Source organism: Notothenia rossii, assembly GCF_949606895.1.
Source record: "Notothenia rossii genome assembly, chromosome: 1".
Taxonomy (NCBI): Eukaryota; Metazoa; Chordata; class Actinopteri; order Perciformes; family Nototheniidae; genus Notothenia; species Notothenia rossii.
Genome location: NC_136912.1, coordinates 78,721,734 through 78,740,231, shown reverse-complemented (window position 1 = coordinate 78,740,231; position 18,498 = coordinate 78,721,734). Strand labels below are relative to the sequence as shown.

General features: G+C 41.1%; 2 protein-coding genes across 4 annotated transcripts; both read left to right on the top strand.

Moving 5' to 3' along the window:
- The first annotated feature begins 145 nt into the window (after positions 1-145).
- LOC307023744 (interferon-induced protein 44-like) lies at positions 146-16,499 on the top strand. 3 transcript variants are annotated; one of them, XM_079657249.1, is made up of 9 exons: positions 146-610; positions 2,599-2,647; positions 2,930-3,111; positions 3,282-3,333; positions 3,536-3,731; positions 7,176-7,328; positions 7,719-7,890; positions 8,290-8,390; positions 16,114-16,499. In XM_079657249.1, exons 1-9 carry the CDS (start codon positions 199-201, stop codon positions 16,309-16,311), a joined length of 1,515 nt encoding a protein of 504 aa, XP_079513375.1. In that variant the 5' UTR covers positions 146-198; the 3' UTR covers positions 16,312-16,499. The 3 variants fall into 3 exon arrangements, with proteins under 3 accessions (XP_079513375.1, XP_079513377.1, XP_079513376.1); XM_079657250.1 differs by having other exon boundaries at positions 147-610; positions 2,930-3,084; XM_079657251.1 differs by lacking the exon at positions 2,599-2,647 and having other exon boundaries at positions 2,935-3,111.
- Positions 8,404-16,102, top strand: LOC307023739 (uncharacterized protein). The gene is made up of 2 exons (XM_079657241.1): positions 8,404-12,285; positions 12,644-16,102. Exons 1-2 carry the CDS (start codon positions 11,889-11,891, stop codon positions 14,689-14,691), a joined length of 2,445 nt encoding a protein of 814 aa, XP_079513367.1. The 5' UTR covers positions 8,404-11,888; the 3' UTR covers positions 14,692-16,102.
- Positions 16,500-18,498: the final 1,999 nt, after the last annotated feature.

Genomic DNA, 18,498 nt, shown 5'->3' with positions numbered 1-18,498 from the left:
TTATATGTAATTCGTGGCACAATTCAAACGGGATCGAAAGATAATCTTTCTCTCCCCATTGACTTCAATACATAATTTTTCCGAAATAAGGTCTCATGGAGGCTGGGCGAATTGCAAACCACGCCCCGTAACACTCCGAAAAGTTTTATAAAGCCGACATTTTATTTGTTCGCATAAGCCCAGCGCACCAACGGAGAGATGGCAACTCGAAAGAAATCATGGGAACGGTGGGGCGATGAGGAAGTGTCGGCGCTTCTGTCGATTTGTTCGGAAGACGAGAACCAGCAGCTTCGATTGAAGCCAGGCCACAACTCCAAAGTTTACGAGCGTTATTCGGTAAAGTTACGCGAACTGGGAATCTTCCACGACGCAAGCGCATGCCGGGACAAAATGAAGAAACTGAAGCAGGACTACAAAAAAACAAAGGACCATAACAACAAGTGGGGCAACGACCAAAAGAGTAGCAAATGGTACGATCGCTTGGATGCTCTGCTCGGCCACAGACCTTCATTCTCCGGCACAGCATCGACTACCGATTCGGGCACGCTGGTGTGGGAGGCCGCTGAAACGAAGGATTCACTGGCCTGTGAATTGTACGACGGCGACGAAGGTAAAATAAACGACATGCACACTGGCGAGGTTTTAATCTGCACAATACTGGTCTCAGATGTACTTTTATTTGCTCAGTAGATCGAGCTAGCCGTGCTAGGCTGAACTGGCTAACACTGTTAGCAGGCCCCGAACTGGCTAATAACAATACAGATAGGGACGAGCGGGAAAGACATGTCCCTCTGTGGGCCAAGAGTTGCGCGTATGTTATTGTTTTTATTTTAAGTGGAACCATGAAAAACGAGAATTGCCCATGGAATGCCAAGTTTGTTTCTATGAGTATGGTCAAGTAGAGAGACCACATCCATAAAACTAGTCAAGTTATGACTCTACAGTCCGTGCAGCCTGGGGTCCAGTGAGGTACTTTTCCCTTTTGAAGATCTGGAAAGATTCACCAAAAAACAAACTAGTTTTTTAGTGACCAAATAAACAGCAATGTTCAGATCAATTACTTATTTATGTTTTTAAATAAAGGTGAATGTATTGTATTAATATCACTCTATAACCATAATACGTTATAGTCAGTCTGTTAATTTGGGCTGTCTTTTCAAAACTAAAATGGTCCTGACATCCTTTACAGTGGACATAATGTAACTTTTATAAATTGAATAAAAAAAATCTAAATCGCAAGAGGTTTTTATTTTTTAGCCCTAAATAGGTAGGAAATTAAAAAATAAAGAAGACTGGAACAAAAAAAAAATTCTCGGTTCCCAGGAGGATATACATATGTAGACTGTAAAAAAGATTAAGATTTGCGTGATTATCAAAAACATGTTTTACTTAATCCAGTACAGAAAAATCAGTCTTATCAAATCTTGAGATACTCATAGGGAGGAGAGAGAAGATGCGGAAAATCAGAGAGGAAAGGAGGTAGGTTAACGTAACCTTCTCTCAGGCTTTCTTTCACTCATCCATTTATATGGCTTAACAGAGTTTCCCCCACATTAAATTAACTAAATAGTTTGAAGTATATTAATAATTGAGGAACAAAAACAGGACTGTTTACAAAGTTGATGTTGATGACCTGCCAGATTTCTTTAAAAATGGTGGTATGGAGTATGTGATGGCAAAGCATTGGTATTCAAATAACGTTCATACAAGTTACCTGTAGATAAGACAATTATCATACTGGAACTTGCAACACCACATGTTATAAGGCACATATTTGGGCCTGCACTTTGGGAAAGGAAGTCGGATTCTATGTAAAAGTCAACGTCCTGTCTTGTTTTTGGATTAATGTCATGTGTCAAATCTTTGCAATGTTTTACTTTTATTGAGTTAAAAAAATAATTTCTTTCAGTAGTGCAGTGGAAATTTCCTCCGTAAACTCAACGTGACTCCAAATGTTTTAGTAAACTTACTTCAATGCTTTGTCCATTCAAACAATGTTTTTTTTAGATCACATTTTAGGTCACATATATTTGACTTGCATGTGACTTATATGTGATCGAAATCAGTCACATTGACCCTAAGACACATGAGTTGCATACACACTGTTGGAAAGAGGAGGTTCCTAGCTTTCTAATGATATCAGGATTGTTGTTGTACTCCAAATATTAAGCAAAATGTCACATTATATAATGACTGTTACAGAGTCATCATTTTGAGAAAAAGGCCATCAAAGTTTCCTCTTCTCTGGAATCCATCGATCTGATTGATTATTAGTGGCTAATAAATTACCAAAGTAGTACGGAGGGAACATGTTTTCGTTTGCATTACTGGTCTGGGGGAAGGTCGTTTGTGTGTATTGTGTTTGTTTCCAGGGGAAACACCGGCTGTTATGCCTGCTGTGAGTTAAGTTACTCCGTTCTCCACTTGTAATTATGCCTTTACAAGCTTCACAGTTGTATTTATCATTTGAATTTGCCTATACAAGTTTAATATTCTGAAAGCCAAGACTATGTTTATTTGAAATAAGATGAAAACAAACTGTCCCAGACCCTGTCGTGTTATCTATGATTACTATACGCCTTTACTTCATATTTTCAGCGGGAGGGAGGGGAACCGGCGCTGCAGAAGAGCCGAGTACGATTGAGAGGTGCCTGTCTTCTTCCCTTTACAAGCTTCAAAAATGTATTTATCGTGTGATTTTGGCAATAAAAGTGTCATATTCTGAAAGCCAAGACTTTCTTTAATTAAAATCAAACAAAACACCCGAACCCTGAAAAACTAGTTTTTTACACAAAACCACGTTTATTTTTTTAAATGAGCCGTTGCGACTTCAGACTGATTTCGATAGAGCAGGTCACATATTTTTTCCGGGTGCTTCTTTGTTTCATCTTTTCTTTTAAACTGATGCATGTGATTTTTTCTTCATCAGACCAGTTGGCTTCTCATTTGGTTTGGCCCAAGCTGTTAAAGATCCAACTCCTGCAGCTTTTGCAATTGCAGAGGACATCATAAGTCCTTTCACCCTTTGTTCAAACGTCAGTTCAACGGAGAAAGAAAAGAACACACCTACATATACGTTTCCTGGTAAGCTGCTAAACAGTTCCACACAAAGTAAGAATGATACACAACTGTGTTCCAGTTTTCCCAACAATTTGTAATGCATGTTTCAAGACACTCCATGCAAACACCTTAGATATTGTGAGCAGAAGTGTCATTAGTGAGTATTCTGTAACCCTAACTTGAACCGGATGAAGACTTATCAACTTTTAAACTCTCCTCAGCACTTCAACCTAAGTTGGAATCTCAATGGAGAGAAATGGAGTGGACAGAAGAGTGAGTAAAACATTCAAAATCAAATCATGTTTGCAACTATTTTTATTACTTGCAGTCGAAGTGATAGATCTGGTCATTTAGAGCGAGAAGAATTGAAACCCTATCAACATATTACCTTTATTCCTTCAACTCATGTTCACAGACACTTATCTTTTCAAATGATTCTGAACAGCAAGTATGTCTTCAATATTTTCTAATCTAGGCAAAAGGCGAGTCTGATGAATACCATCAGCTCCTACAGGCCGAGCTGTCACGAGGGGACTCAGGCTCGAGTTCTCCTGCTGGGTCCGGTCGGTTCTGGAAAGTCCAGCTTCATCAGTTCAGTCCAGTCTGTGTTTAATGGAAGAGTCACCAACCGGGCCATGGTGGGCACCTCTTCCACCAGCTTCACCAAGAAGGTACAAGTGGAGCAATAACTGAGTGGGAACAAAAGCGCTGAAATTCATTGTTGCGTTTCTCAAATTAAGGAAGTATTGAATAGAGAGCCTCGTCTGGCCTTTTGGAAAGGCACTGAATAGCTAGTAAATTCAAGCGGTATCTATACACTATCCACGAAAGATGAAAAACAGCTGAACACCATTCAAAGAGACCATCTGTAGTCAAATTATTTTCAGTCATTTCCCATGTTAACTAAACATATCTATAACTAGTTTAGGTAGTTTGAGAGGTAATTAAAATAGCTACGAGTGATATTCTAACCTGAAGTGTGTGATTTGTCCGCTCACCGCTGCATGTGATCATGCAGAGCTGCGTGTCGACTCGTCAGCAGCAGCTGATCTCTCTCTCCCGTCAGATTAGACTTCACTCGCGTTTATGTCCATATCGATCAGATCTAGCTAGTTCTAGCTAATGATAGGACTACCTGCTTATTAAAAGACACCTAAACAATAAGTGTCGCTATGCAACCGGGTGAGGCCACAAAGTATAGCGCAGCATTATGCATTTGTTTACATGCCCACCGGAACCCCGAGGCAGTACCAACAGATTAACGCACAATCAACCTATACAGGACATCTCTTTCTCCACATTAAGTGTTAGACATTAGAATTGTCTGTCACCTAAGTGGCTCAACTGAAGCGGTTTTGCGCTAAAGGGGAATTATTTTGACCGAAGAGATTTAGATTTGCCGGCTAACGGGAACTCTGACGTCGCCATTTTGTGTGCTTCGCGGATGCGCTCGGCTCCCCTCGACTGCTGCTCGGTCAGCTTCCAGATGAGGAGGCATTCGTTCGACCAATTTACAGTAGATAACAATTACAAACATTTTTTACATGGGCCATAATAGTGTAAATAATGTTTGTTTTGGCAGTTACAACTGAATGTAATGTTTTCTACTTTTTTATATCTGGGAAGGCATTCGCCTTCATCAGATGGAAAGTGTCTTGACCAACAACTTAAGTATTTCTTAGCTATGCAGGGCATGCAAGAGAGCAAACACAAACAAGAATAAACAAACAAGTGAAATTAAGAATGAAATTGTATAATATTGTGGTGGTTCATCTTATAATTCAGTCTAGAGAATGCACCAGACAGCCTCTACAGTAAGACCTGCAAAAATAAAAAATTTCTAGGGGAGGCCCCCCAAACCCTTCGTGCCATTTCGTCCGCGCGCATTTTGAGGGCAATCTCTATTGGGCTCAGGGCCATCTGTAAATTAGCTTAGATGGCCCACAGGGCCATCTAAGCTAATTTAAATCCTTAATGTCATGCACTGCTTATATTCAATACCAGTTTCAAGTTTGTTTGAATTCCTTTTGCTTATTCATGATGTTTTACAAAGTTAGACAGTCATCTTTACTCAAAGTCCAATTACTAGCTTTCCTGAAGCTTTCAATTTCATGGAACTTGTCTGTGTAAGAGTTTGCCTGGATGTCATAAAGTTGGCCATGACAAGTCCAATTTTTACGTATTAGATTTAAATATGGATTAAGAAAGACAATATGCGCACACACTCGCACAAATACATTTATCAAAGGTAATAGGTAAGAGCATAAATGTCCAGGGCTCAACGCTAACTTTTAAAAGTGGTTGCCAAGCTGGCAACCAGGCATCAGCTTTTGGTTGCCAAAACTGAAAATAAGGTTGCCATTTTTAGTCACCATATATTTTAAATAATTAAGATACTATACATGTATACATCAACTTAATAATGAACATGGGACACACATTTTTTTTCAAATGCTTTACAATAAGTAATTAAAACAATTATTTGAAACTAAACTGGTAGTAAACTTGTCCATCCTCAATTGCTGGTATACAAAATACCAGTGGTGCAGCTGTTATGTTCTTCACAGATCCCTCAAACATGAATTGAGCAAGTCACTAGTTTCTTGGTCATCCGTTGTCTCCCTTTCAAATGTGGGTTTCTTGACCTTTGTACTGACCCCCACCATAGATCCATTGGCCCTTCAGCATTGAAGTCTTGGATTGGCCAGACTAATACATTTATAATGTTAAATAAATGAAAACCATTCATAGTTAAGAATTAGATATTAATGATTAATGCTGTAAATTACCTTTAATATGTCAAAATATATTTAAAATGTGTTACCTTTTTATAAAAGTGATTACATTTGTATGCCAATATTTTCCCATAGTAAAGTTTTGTTTTGCACTTTTATTTTGGTAGTATGGACAACCTAACGGAGATGAATGTACTATATATTTCACCCCCCAAGACCCATTTCCTCTTTGATTTCGTTCGGGTTAATCTTGCGCTTTATCAGTTGAATCACTTTGAACATTCGTTTGAGATGTTGACGGGTTGGCTGAACTTTTTACCCCACAGTCAAACAACTTAATTTGCTTCGCCATTTTTTTGTAAAACAAACACACGGCGCACCGCTTTCTGGCTCAGTAATCACACCAATGCACGTGAAACTTAAGTATCAGGTTCCGACTGGTCACAGCAATAATTAAATATCACTCTTAATTAGGGATGGGTATCGTTTGAAATGTATCGATTCCGGTTCTGCTTATCGATTCCGGTTCTTATCGATTCCCCGTTTCGATTACAAAATTGTAAAAGAAAGAGGTCAAACGTTTAGATAACAAAAATATCTTTATTTTTTTAAGCTTTAACTGACATTTTTACAAATAAAAAATATAAATGCAATACAAATGTATTGCACAATAGCTGTGCTTTATTTTAACTAAGCTATGCCTGTGGCAAGCTATTAACAGGCATTACACTGTGCCTTGTCTTTTTATTTTTTAGTGTAGTGGAGCATCACTTTAGAGCGTTTACCGCGATCCATCTTTGGTGTTATGAAGTGAATGAGCTCGTGAACTAAGGGTGGTGCCGGCCGTCAGCGTGCCGGCCGTTCTGTGATTCTCCAGAACACACAGATGGCCAGTCCTCCCTTACCCTGGCTGTATGCCACCGGGTCGCCGCGGCGCAGACGGACCCGGTGGAATAAAGGGTCTACCGCGTTTAGGAACCGTTAAGCAGAACCAAAATTGTGTATTTTGTATGGGTACCCGGTACCCGGCATTTTCTTATCGGTTGTCATCTGGAACCGAGTTTCGGTTCCCAACTCTACTCTTAATACAACCAATAATTCCCATTTATCTATTTTGGGGTGCACATGTAGCTTTTTTTAGTTTGCTGTCCTTATTTCTTTGTTAAAAACTGGCTGCCACTGACGGCAACCAAAGGCCAAGAAGTGGTTGACATTTTTTCTGAATGGTTGCCAGTGGCAACCTGGCAATCGTTACTGTCGAGCCCTGATGTCTCAAATGTGTTCATCAGAAGTCACTGTTAATGCAAACCTCCGTTCAGCAGCTTGGATGTTCTCATCTTTTACAACCATCAAATTAACTTTTGTTTCTCTCTGTCTCAGCTGCAGTCTTTCAACATCCATGGTCAGAAAGGAGAGGATCCTACTGGACTGGTGCTGTGTGATATCGTGGGCTTGGGGGGTGGAGAGATGACTGGACTGACCCTCCATGACGTCCTGTCTGTCATTAAAGGTCATGCACCAGAGGGACAAAAAGTAAGCAGGATAAAAATGACATGTTCTAGTTCGTAGCTTGCAGTTTTACCCAATGACCGTTGTTTGGTCAAGATGAAAATATATCACTATTTTTACAGACATTCATAATTTCCCAGAGGATACATCCTTACTCACTTTGTTGATCATCCGACCTGCGCCACCATGAGGTTAACAGTTGGGTTCATAGAGAAGTAACCGACTCAAACCTAAAACCCATGGTTACCGTAATTATTAACAGCCACGTGAATAACAAATCCTGGCACTGAACATGAAATAGCCCAACACAGACCGTGGTTTAATCTTTATTTGCTTTTGTCTTTGCAAAAACTACCTCAACATGAGTTTTTTTTATTTTCTATATATATATATCATCCTCTTTCTCTCTCCCAGTTTAGCCCAGATCAACCAGTGGGGTGTGAGACTGTGGGCTATGTAAAGAAGCCAAGTCTCAAAGACAAGATCCATTGTGTTGCCTTTGTGGTAGATGCCTCTAAAATCCTGACCTACCCCAAAGGCCTCGGCACCACCTTCAGGCTGCTCCGAAAGCACATCAGTGACCTGGGTAAGTCAGGGACACATTATCAGTCCAATACAAAGACATTTTCAGACACGGATGAACTACTTTTAAAGACAAAATGGGCTTTGACTTTTAATATCAATGTTGTAGAGCTGTTCTTCTGTCCCTCTGTCAGTTCCTGCCGAATCTGGATGTTGTTTTAATGCACTGCTTTGAAGTTTCACTGACCTTTTATGTATATATTTTGGGGGATTTTGTTGTGGTTACAATTGTTGGGCACTGATGTTCATAATAACTTTGGGCTTGAAGCCCTCTTTACAGGATTTCCTAAACAAAAGCACTGTTGAAATGTCAACTGTCAGTGATTTCTTTCTCTGCAATGTAACAAATTAAAGCCTTTTTTGTAGTGACATCTTATTGACAGTATTGTATTGTGTCTGCTAGACATTCACCAGGTGGCCCTGCTGACCCAGATAGACCTAATTTGTCCAGAAACGGCCAAAGATGTCACCCTGGTTTACAAGAGCCGCATCATTCAGGACATGGTAGGTTTAAAAAAAATATATGAAATAGACAAAGTATATCCATCATAGAGGAAGGTATGATCACTATGCAGACTACAGGTGGGGAAGTTTTACCAAAATGAGTGTGTGACCAGTTTTAGTTTCCTGTGATCTGTAGCATAATGGAACATTTGACTTTGTGGTGCTTGTTTATAAATATATATATTTTTTAGGTGCAAATCATTAAATTACAAGCTAAAGCAAAGTCACATGAATCACTAGTCACATTAGATTTTTGGACAAAGGGAAAGATCCTTATTGATCTGCCATTCAAACATATACATGTAACATTTAGTTTGGGTACGTTCATACATACATTTAAGGTAAGACACATAAAAAAGCCAAATTTCAGCCTGAAACTATTTTAACGTTCTTGTTTGGACTTTTTTATTATTTTTTCTATGGGCTCAGAACAGTCTCATAATACACACATGCACACAGACGGATTCAAACTTGTATTTCATGTTCCGCAAAAGGATTCATACTTGTATTTCCAGATCCACACTTGTGTTTTTCAATGCACACACAAATGTGTTCCGTTTCATATACATGTAAATAAAATCCAAATACAGAAAAAAGTTGTACATATGTATTTTTGATTCTCACATATTTGTTTTCCGTTTAAAACCTCTGAACCTGCAAACACAAACCGCTTTCTGTGCATGGATCGTTGTGCATTCGTGTGTGGGTTTTTTGAGACTCCCCTGACGCTCACCCGATTCGTACTTGTAATTTTTTCTATCTATAGCCAATCAGATGTCTCCTTAATTCTAAGCCAATCACATGAGCGCGCCCCCACGAGGGTAGATTTCTTGCGTTCATGACGTAGCGCTTCATGCAGGCCTACGCATTTTGCGCAGTCCGGAGCTGACAGGTCCATGGAGCCTGCCTGCAGGCGCTAATCTCAGGACACCGCCACTCTCAGTACATTGCCACTTTCCGAACAGGAAATGCACGCAAATACAAGCCTTTATATTATTAAGGTACAGCGCAACTTTCCGAACCATTGAAACGGCAGGCAAAACCGTTTTAAATGTGTGTTTCCTGTATGGCGAATACAGCTGCTTTTATTTATGTCTGTATGAAGTTGTTGTGAGTGTGGAGGGAGCAGCTACAGGTTAGCTTAGCCTAATCGATCAGTGCACTACGAAGCTTGACTTGAATATCCTACGCATTACCTAACAAATCGAAAAATGAATCGGTGAGCTGGCAGCCTCGTGCATGTGTTGACATCCAACCAGCACTAAAGCTCACATATAAGCCGTTTTATGATTCGTCCCTTGCGTTGGCAAAGAGCCAATAGGATCGGCTGTACTTCTTTTTTGTAATGCCCTCACTACTGTTACCAGGATGCTATGCTGTTTTGGCTCCCGCTGTTGATGAAGAATTCTATTCATGTAGACCAGTGCCGTGCGGTGAGGTTCGTAGCTGGCTTTCAGAGTCAGATAGGCCTATGTGAAAAATATGTGAAGTCAATAGAGTATATTAAAACATACCCTTACTTTTCGGACTATAAGCCGCGCCTTTTTTCCCATTTTTCGATGCTGCGGCTTATATAACGGTGCAGCTAATCTATGGATTTTTAAAGCTAACGGCCACCGCCTTTAACTCTATGGCCGGTCCGCGGACCCCCACTTTTAAGCGGCGGGTTCCAGCAGGAAAAGCTGGAGGTCGGAAAAGAGTGAGACAGGTAGCGCGCAAAAGTAAAAGTGGAACCGAGAGTGGTACGAGAGACAGAACGAGAGCAAGACAGACAGACATTACGAGAGCGAGACAGTTTGTCCCCGTACCACTGGTTGAAAACCGCTGCTCTAGATCACTGCCGGTACGTGCGCTGGGAGCGCACCGTTTAATTTTGAAAGTTGAAAAGTTTGTGTGTCTGAAACACTATGTGATACAGTACAGTTTACACAGCACAGTACATGTTCTGTAGCTACTATTGCAATAAATGCTAACACTTGAATACGTTATGCAAATATGCAACTTGTTTGTTGAAATGTTAATAAATGGGAGCTTCCTCAAACAGCCATCTCTTTCCCGACAATCCCCTCTGTGCACGAACCCTTACATATGGTAATTAAACATTAAAACACCTGCGGCTTATAGTCCAGTGCGGCTTATATATGTACACATCATTCAATTTAGCTGCTGCGGCTTATATTCAGGTGCGCCTTATAGTCCGAAAATTACGGTAATTCAATTGGCAGCTTGCACATTGACTACTGGTTGTTTTTCATATTCTATATAACTAGCTATCATTACATGCGAATTGAACGCTTCCATTTAAATCGTTTAGGTTATTTAAGTCTCTTGAGCTAGCTAGCATAGCAACTAGATAACTATAGCAACCAAAAAACACAACTTTAGCAGCAAAGTTTAATTTCTCAAACTCAGCTCACAAATACATTAAAAAAAAAGATTGTTGGGTTCAAAGTGATCACAATGACGTTGTATGATGTTAAATGGATGACAGACATTAAACAATCCCCTCGGAAACACTCGGATATCAATGTAATCTTGGCTAATAATTAAACGTACTGGTGGCTTTCCATTCTTCTGCATTTGCATTGTTGTATTTTGTGGCAGATTCATCGGGGTAAATCATTATGGTTACATACTGTTACATATATATATCGGGGTAAAACCATCAAGCATCTTTGTAACAGAGCAGGGAGGCATTATACAGGAGGGGATATTTCCTCACTAGCATCTTTGTTACAGAGCAGGGAGGCATTATACAGGAGGTGCTAATTTCTCACTAGCTCCGCTAGCCTTTCTCTTAAATTCAACGGCGCGTGCCGTCTAACATAGACAATCACACTGTGACTGGTCGATCGAGTTATCTTCTGTCCCGTCGTATGAAACAAGCATTTTAGCTCAAGCAATGATCTCAGTAAATCAGGACGTGAAGTGATTAATGGAGTCTAGTGTCCAGGCTTTCGCACGCCCTCCTCATTGAGACAGAGATAGCCTACTGTTTGCCTCCCCTCTGCTTTTTCACCGCGGGTTTATGTCAGATCAGCAAGACTACAACACATAGGCCTACCTAAAATACATTACCTACTCAATGGATAGAAAGGACATAATACGAGTGTCTACAAACATTTCACAGACAATGAGAGAAAAAGGCATGCGTTTAATCCAGTTTGTGAGGGATTGCTCAATCTGACGTGAGGCGCCGCTCTTTGCTGCCTTACCCCGCTTGTCTCCTCTCTGTTTGAACCATAGACTGGTTTGAACAGGTCACGAGCAAATTCAGCTATTTTGGTTATAAAATTATTTAAGATAATTGGAATCATACAAAAATTACATTTATAGCACAGATAAGTAGAAAATATTAATATCTGTTTTATTTCATTATATAATTTAACATATGTGTTGTGTTTTTATTATCTTAATTTCTAATGGACCAATGATAATTCGTGAATACACTATGCCCGCGAAATCGTGGAGCGAGCTGTCAGTTGAAGTCTATCAAAAATGGATGGTGAACGTACTTTTCCTCCGCCGAAAAAGCGGCGAATTTCTGAACAGCGCTTCAAGCTAGAATATAACGCAGAATGGCCGACCATCACCCGGTCGAAGCTGGACGACTTCCACGCTTACTGTATGTTGTGTAAGGCAGATTTTAGCGTGAGGCATGGTGGCCGACACGACGTTGAAAAGCACACCAGGACTGCTAAACACACGTCATACAAGGCGGCAGTGGAAGCTACAAGGCCCATCGCGGGCTTCTTTACGGTTGACAGTGACACCAGTGTCATAAATGCCGAAGTGCTCGCTGTGGACTTTCTGGTGGAACACAACATCCCGATCGCGGTGGCCGACCACATCGGGCCACTGGTGAAAAAGATGTTTCCGGACTCGAAAATCGCTGGTAAGGCTCAAATGACAAATAGCCTCAATTCATCTCAAGCATTCATAGGCATAGATTTATATCTGTATACTGTCACAATACACTCTACAATCTGTACAGACTAGCCTATATAAAACAGTTACAGTACTGCCCTGGTTGATAATCTGATTTAAATCTTGCAAATTAATGATTGCTAATTTATACTGATACTGTATCATTCTGATAAACATTTTTCATTTTATGTAAAGGTGAAAAGAAAATAGCCTAGGCCAACTTACTCTACAGAGGATTAATATCATGATTGTAATTCTGCAATTCTGTGTAATCTAGAGTATAATCATGATAATACAATTCAATATTTTTGTGATTGCAATTGCAGGAAAGTATGGGTCTGGTCGCACAAAGAGCAGCGCCATTGTTGGAGCCCTTGCCAAGGAGGATGCGTCTGTGATCACGGAGGCAATGAGGACAGCTCCATACTCCCTAGCCACGGATGGGAGCACTGACTATGGAGACTGTAAGCTGTATCCTCTTGTTGTGAAGTACTTTGATCGAGGACTTGGGCGTGTTCTGACAGTACTGCTATCTTTGCCAGAGTGTCATGAGGCATCTACTGGGCAGAACATATTCAAACTCATTGACAATGAACTTGAGAAACGTAGCATATCCTGGGACAACTGCATGAGTTTTGGGGCAGATAATGCCATGGTGATGCAGGGACTCAAAGCTGGCACGGCAGGCTACATCAACAAAAAAAACAGTGCAGTATATGTGCTGGGATGCCCGTGCCATCTAATTCATCTAGCTGCAGAAAAAGCTGCTGCTCAGCTTCCAGTGTCCATTGAAGAGCTGCTGGTGGACATATACTTCTACCTAGACAAATCCAGCAAGAGGAAACAGGGACTGAAGAAATTTCAGGATCTGTGTGGAGTGGAAATGAGAAAGATTGTTAAACATGTAAGTACGAGGTGGCTCTCTTTAGATAAATGCATCGCCAGGTTGTTGCAGCAGTGGCCTGCATTGCTGCAATACTTTGAGTCAGAACAGTCTGGGCACAGCAGCAAGAACAAATCCACGCAGAGCAGCAGCAAGGACAAGACCATGCAGAGCAGCAGCAAGGACAAGACCACTCACAGTGTTAGCAAGGACAAGTCCACGCAGAGCAGCAGCAAGGACAAGTCCACCCACAGTGTTAGCAAGGACACATCAACCCACAGTAGCGGCAGCAAGGACAATTCTCAGTTTGATTTGGCAGGCTATCTCTTTCGCCAACAAAACCTAGCCAAATTCAGTCAGGGAAAGAAAACACCAGCAGCTGCAACCACACAGCCCAAGACTGCAACGGCAAAGCCCAACACATCTAGCGCTGCACCCACTCGGCCCAAGACATCTAGCACTGCACCCACTCAGCCCAAGACATCTAGCACTGCACCCACTCAGCCCAAGACATCTACCACTACACCCACTCAGCCCAAGACATCTAGCACTGCACCCACTCAGCCCAAGACAGGGGCACAACAGAGAGTGCAGAGGGCATGTCAACATCTGCAGGACCCAACCTTCCATCTTTACTGCTACTTTCTGAGTGCGGTCCTGCCGATATTTGATGAGGCCAACACTCTGCTACAGCTAGACAAACCCTGCATACAAGTACTACACAGGACTTTGACCACACAGCTGAAGAATCTCTTGAACCGATTTGTGAAGCCTCAGGTGATCAATGCAGCTGCTAAGGTTCACCAGGTACCATTTAGGGAACCAAGCAACCAGAAGAGCAATGAGACCTTGTTCATTGGGCAAAACACCAGAGACTTCATAGCAGATCACCCTGAGCTTGAGGAGCTGCAGCTGGCCCAGGTCTTCAGCGCTGTGCGGGCATTCTACATGAAGGCTGTTGAGTACATGGTGAAGAAGGTTCCCTATGATGACCCAGTGTTACGGAATGCTTCTGTGGCTGACATGTCTGCACGGGACAGCGCAGACTTCAATTCTGTGAGGTACTTCACAGGCAGATTCCCCTGCTTGAAGATGAATGCTGAGGAGATGGACAAGCTTGAGGGTCAATTCATGACCTACCAAACCGATGCTCTGCCAGAAAGCATCACCAGCTGTGACAGACCAGACACACAGTGGCACCTGATGAGTCAGCTGAAGGATGGAAATGGCCATCTCAAGTACCCTTTACTCTGCAAGGTAATGCTGGCTATCCTCTGCATCTTCCATTCCAATGCAGACTGCGAACGCATCTTCAGTCTTGTCACAAAAAACAGAACGGAGTTCAGACCTAGTATGGGAATGGAGACCCTGAGTAACCTCATTACCCACAAACAATTCATGGTGGCAAAGGGGTCTGTTTGCTACAAGCAGGCGTACTCCAAGACAACTCTTGCCAAGGCCAAGTCAGCAACCTATGACCATCTAAAGTGAGAGGTTGATCAGATGGTCATGTCACAGCCAAAGGTTCCCTTGAGTTGAACTCTGTTCTAAAAAAGGCTGTGTACAGGTTTTTCATGTGTTATTGTTCAGTATTGTTTCATGATGAATTCTGTTCGGTTAATAAAAATATTTGTTTGTGTATGTTGGTGTTTAATTGTGTGCAACAGTACAGGGAAAAGGAGAAATTATACACAAAAAATTTACTTTGCAGAAAAACATGTCCTAATATGACCTAGATTGCATCTCAGAGCATGTAAAGTCTCTGGCTTCTGATAAGATAAAATAAGATACATTTTATTAATCCTGTAAGGGAATTGCACATGTTATAGCAGCAGGGTGATAGGAAAAGGAATAGGGAACTATATATACATACAATTTACAGTAAAATAGAAACAGTTGAATACAAAAGATAAATAGAAATAAGTAAAGTAAAAATGAAATAAGGGGGCATTCTGGGGGCTTCGGCGGACCTCGGACCCCCCGCCGGAAAAAAAATTGCCTTCCTCCGCTCGGCATGCTACTACTTTCTATAACACAATGTTGGCAGCTCTGGTGCTCTCTATAAAGGCCGATCAGGAGAGCTGGATCTGATCAATATGGACATAAACGCGAGTGAAGTATAACCGGACGCGAGAGAGAGATCAGATCAGCTGCTGAGTCTGACGGAGACACGCAGCTCTGCATGATCACCTGAAGCTCCGCCCTCTGTTTAGCGAGCTGACTGGACTGCGCAAAATGCGTATATGAAGTGTCATGAACGCAAGAAATCTACCCTCGTGGGGGCGCGCTCATGTGATTGGCTTAGAATTGAGGAGACATCTGATTGGCTATAGATAGAAAAAATTACAAGTACGAATCGGGTGAGCGTCAGGGGAGTCTCAAAAAACCCACACACGAATGCACCGCGATCCATGCACAGAAAGCGGTTTGTGTTTGCAGGTTCAGGGGATTTAAACGGAAAACAAATATGTGAGGATCAAAAATAGATATGTACAACTTTTTTCTGTACTTGGATTTTATTTACATGTATATGAAACGGAACCCATTTTTGTGTGCATTGCAAAACACAAGTGTGGATCTGGAAATAAAAGTGTGAATCCTTTTACGGATCATGAAATACAAGTTTGAATCCTTCTGTGTGCATATGTGTATTATGAGACTGTTCTGAGCCCATATTTTTCAACTGTCAAATTGAGGACTACTTGCCCTGTTTTGATTATTTCCGCCTGGCTTTATAATAATGATATAAAAATAACTTTTGTGAGAGTTATGAACAATGGAACACTCACTCCTTACACTACACAGAGCTTGAGACGATAACTTTTCTTTATTTTAGCCATGGCATTTTCTCTGCTTAGGGAATAAAAATACCGATGGAGTGTAAATCCTAGTAATTTGTTTGTGTGTTTGTAGATGAATAAAGCTGGGGATCTGTTGGGTATGTCCACCTCCTACGTTGTCCCGGTGAAGAACTACTCATCAGAGCTGGACCTGAACGTGAACAACGATGTGCTTCTGCTTAGAGCTGTGGACCACATCCTGCAGTATGCTGACCTGTATTTCCAGGACAATGTACAACACACAGGGCCAAAGAACGATTTGGGGGTTTAGCGTATAAGCATTTTAAAAATTTCGGAGCAGCATTTCAAAGCTACAAAATGTAAATGCTACATCTAATAAATCATGTAACATATAACATTCTCATTATGTTTTTCTTAAAGTAAAACTGAATATAATCAGAAATGTGCGATGTTTTTATTCGTAACTGTGACCTGTTCTTTAATAAAAGGTAAATGGTCCAGGAACAGCATTGTTTTTGAGTGGCACAGAGTGGGTGTAATGGCGCATTTCCACTGCAGCGGGTAGCCCTGTTTAAGCGTCCTCAAGCGGCCAGGCCGGTGGGGGGGGTGCTAGTGCTCATGCTAGTGGATCGCCGGAGCTGTTAGATTAACATTAACATGCTTATTGTAGTTGTAAGTGCACTGCCTGTAGCACCATCCTTGATGGAGCATATGTGTGGGCTGAACCTGTATTTTACAGGAAAGGAGTGAGCAGGGAGTAGAGTAGTTTTCGATTCTTGTTCTGTTTTCTGTGACTATCTGCCTCACCCTCTCAGACTTTGAGTTGCGCGCGCTACTAAAGAGACGTGTTACCATGGAAACCAAACAATGGTGTAGCTGTATTAAAGTCCGAGTGGAAACAGTAGTGTGTAAATCTGATTTTGTCAGAAATGCGGGAGCGATAGGAAACTGGGGGAGGGCAATGAAATCGGGAGGATTGACAAGTATTCGCCCCGCCTACACTGCGTTGCTACCCCAGGTCCTAAACTGTAATGGAAATGCGCCTCGGACGGCCAGCGAGGCAGCCCGAGGCCTGAGCGAGGACGCTTAGGGATGCTTAAACGGGGCTACCCCGCTGCAGTGGAAATGTGCCGTAAGTGAGCTTGCTGCGGACAACATACTTTTTCTTTCTGTAGGTAGAAAGGACATTTAAAGTGGTTGCCTAATCGTGTTCACAATGGCATCATTAGCATGATTTAGCACCTAACTGAGGTTCAATCATTTTGATATAGAGAACTGAGAAAATTCTGGAAAAAAAATCCAATGGCCAAAACATACACTGACTATGCAGGCATGCCAACTTGATGCTCTGCTCACAGATGATCATAAACAACTGTTAAGAGGATGACCTTGTATTTGTGTATATCTTTTTTTTCTTTGTGGGGGTCTGCCCCCAAAAAACTGTTAAGTCCTGAGAAAGTCAAATAAGACGGTGTGGAAAACTACACTGCCCAGCCCAAAAAAAAGTAACCACTTAGATTAACTAGGCCCTCTTGCCACCACATGCATATTTGTCTAGATCCGCCCCTGACTACGAGTGAACTGTTAAAATGTATTCGAAAACGATTTGGAACCAAACAAAGAGAGAAAATGAATCTGATTACTTTTGCAGTATAAGCCAATGTAAACTGAGGTGTGGCAGACAGGGGTGTAGTTCTACTTCTTTAGCTGCCTTTACATCGATTTTGACTGATAATGTGCTGTGACTTAATTTATAACTGTGAATGGCTTTGTCAGAGCTATTTCATAATGTACACCTCTGTTGATTTATATTCACCTTCCCCATATTGCTTTTCTTGCATTACGCTTATGATGATTGGATCTTCAATGCTTAAAACGTGTTGAGATTAATTTCAACCACATTCAATGCAAACTACAAATATTATTTGTTCTTCCTAGATAAAACAATGGCCTTTGCATGCTACTCTGATCCAAAGTTAGCTTTTTCCTTACACTATAAAGTATAAACGTATTTGTGTAAGCTCTTTTCAGAAGGTAGAATTTACATTAATGTTTCCTGCAATTATGACTAGTTGGATAAAAACAAATCTCTTTGAGTTTGTTTAAAAACAATCCATCACCTAACAAATATGACGGGGCAGAGGTTTGAAAAATATTTACTGATTGCCTTTTTATTATTCCATGAGAAACTAGTTTTCCCAACAAGTGCCACAGTTGCATTCAAGGTTCAAGGCTTTTATTGGTCGTATAAACATATAGCTGCTACATGTAGTTATGATGAAAATCTTAGGTCACAGGCTCCTCCAACAGTGCAACACAATAAAAGAGAAAAACAATAGTGCAAGTAAATAGTAAATACAAAAAGAAAAATTGTTTAAAAAAAAGTGAAATAGTGCAATAAGAGTATATACAAGTTATTGGAATATGATATATTAGATAAATAATAGCCAGATTAATGTTATGGATGTTGTTTCAAAGTTCTGGTGTTTATCAGTCT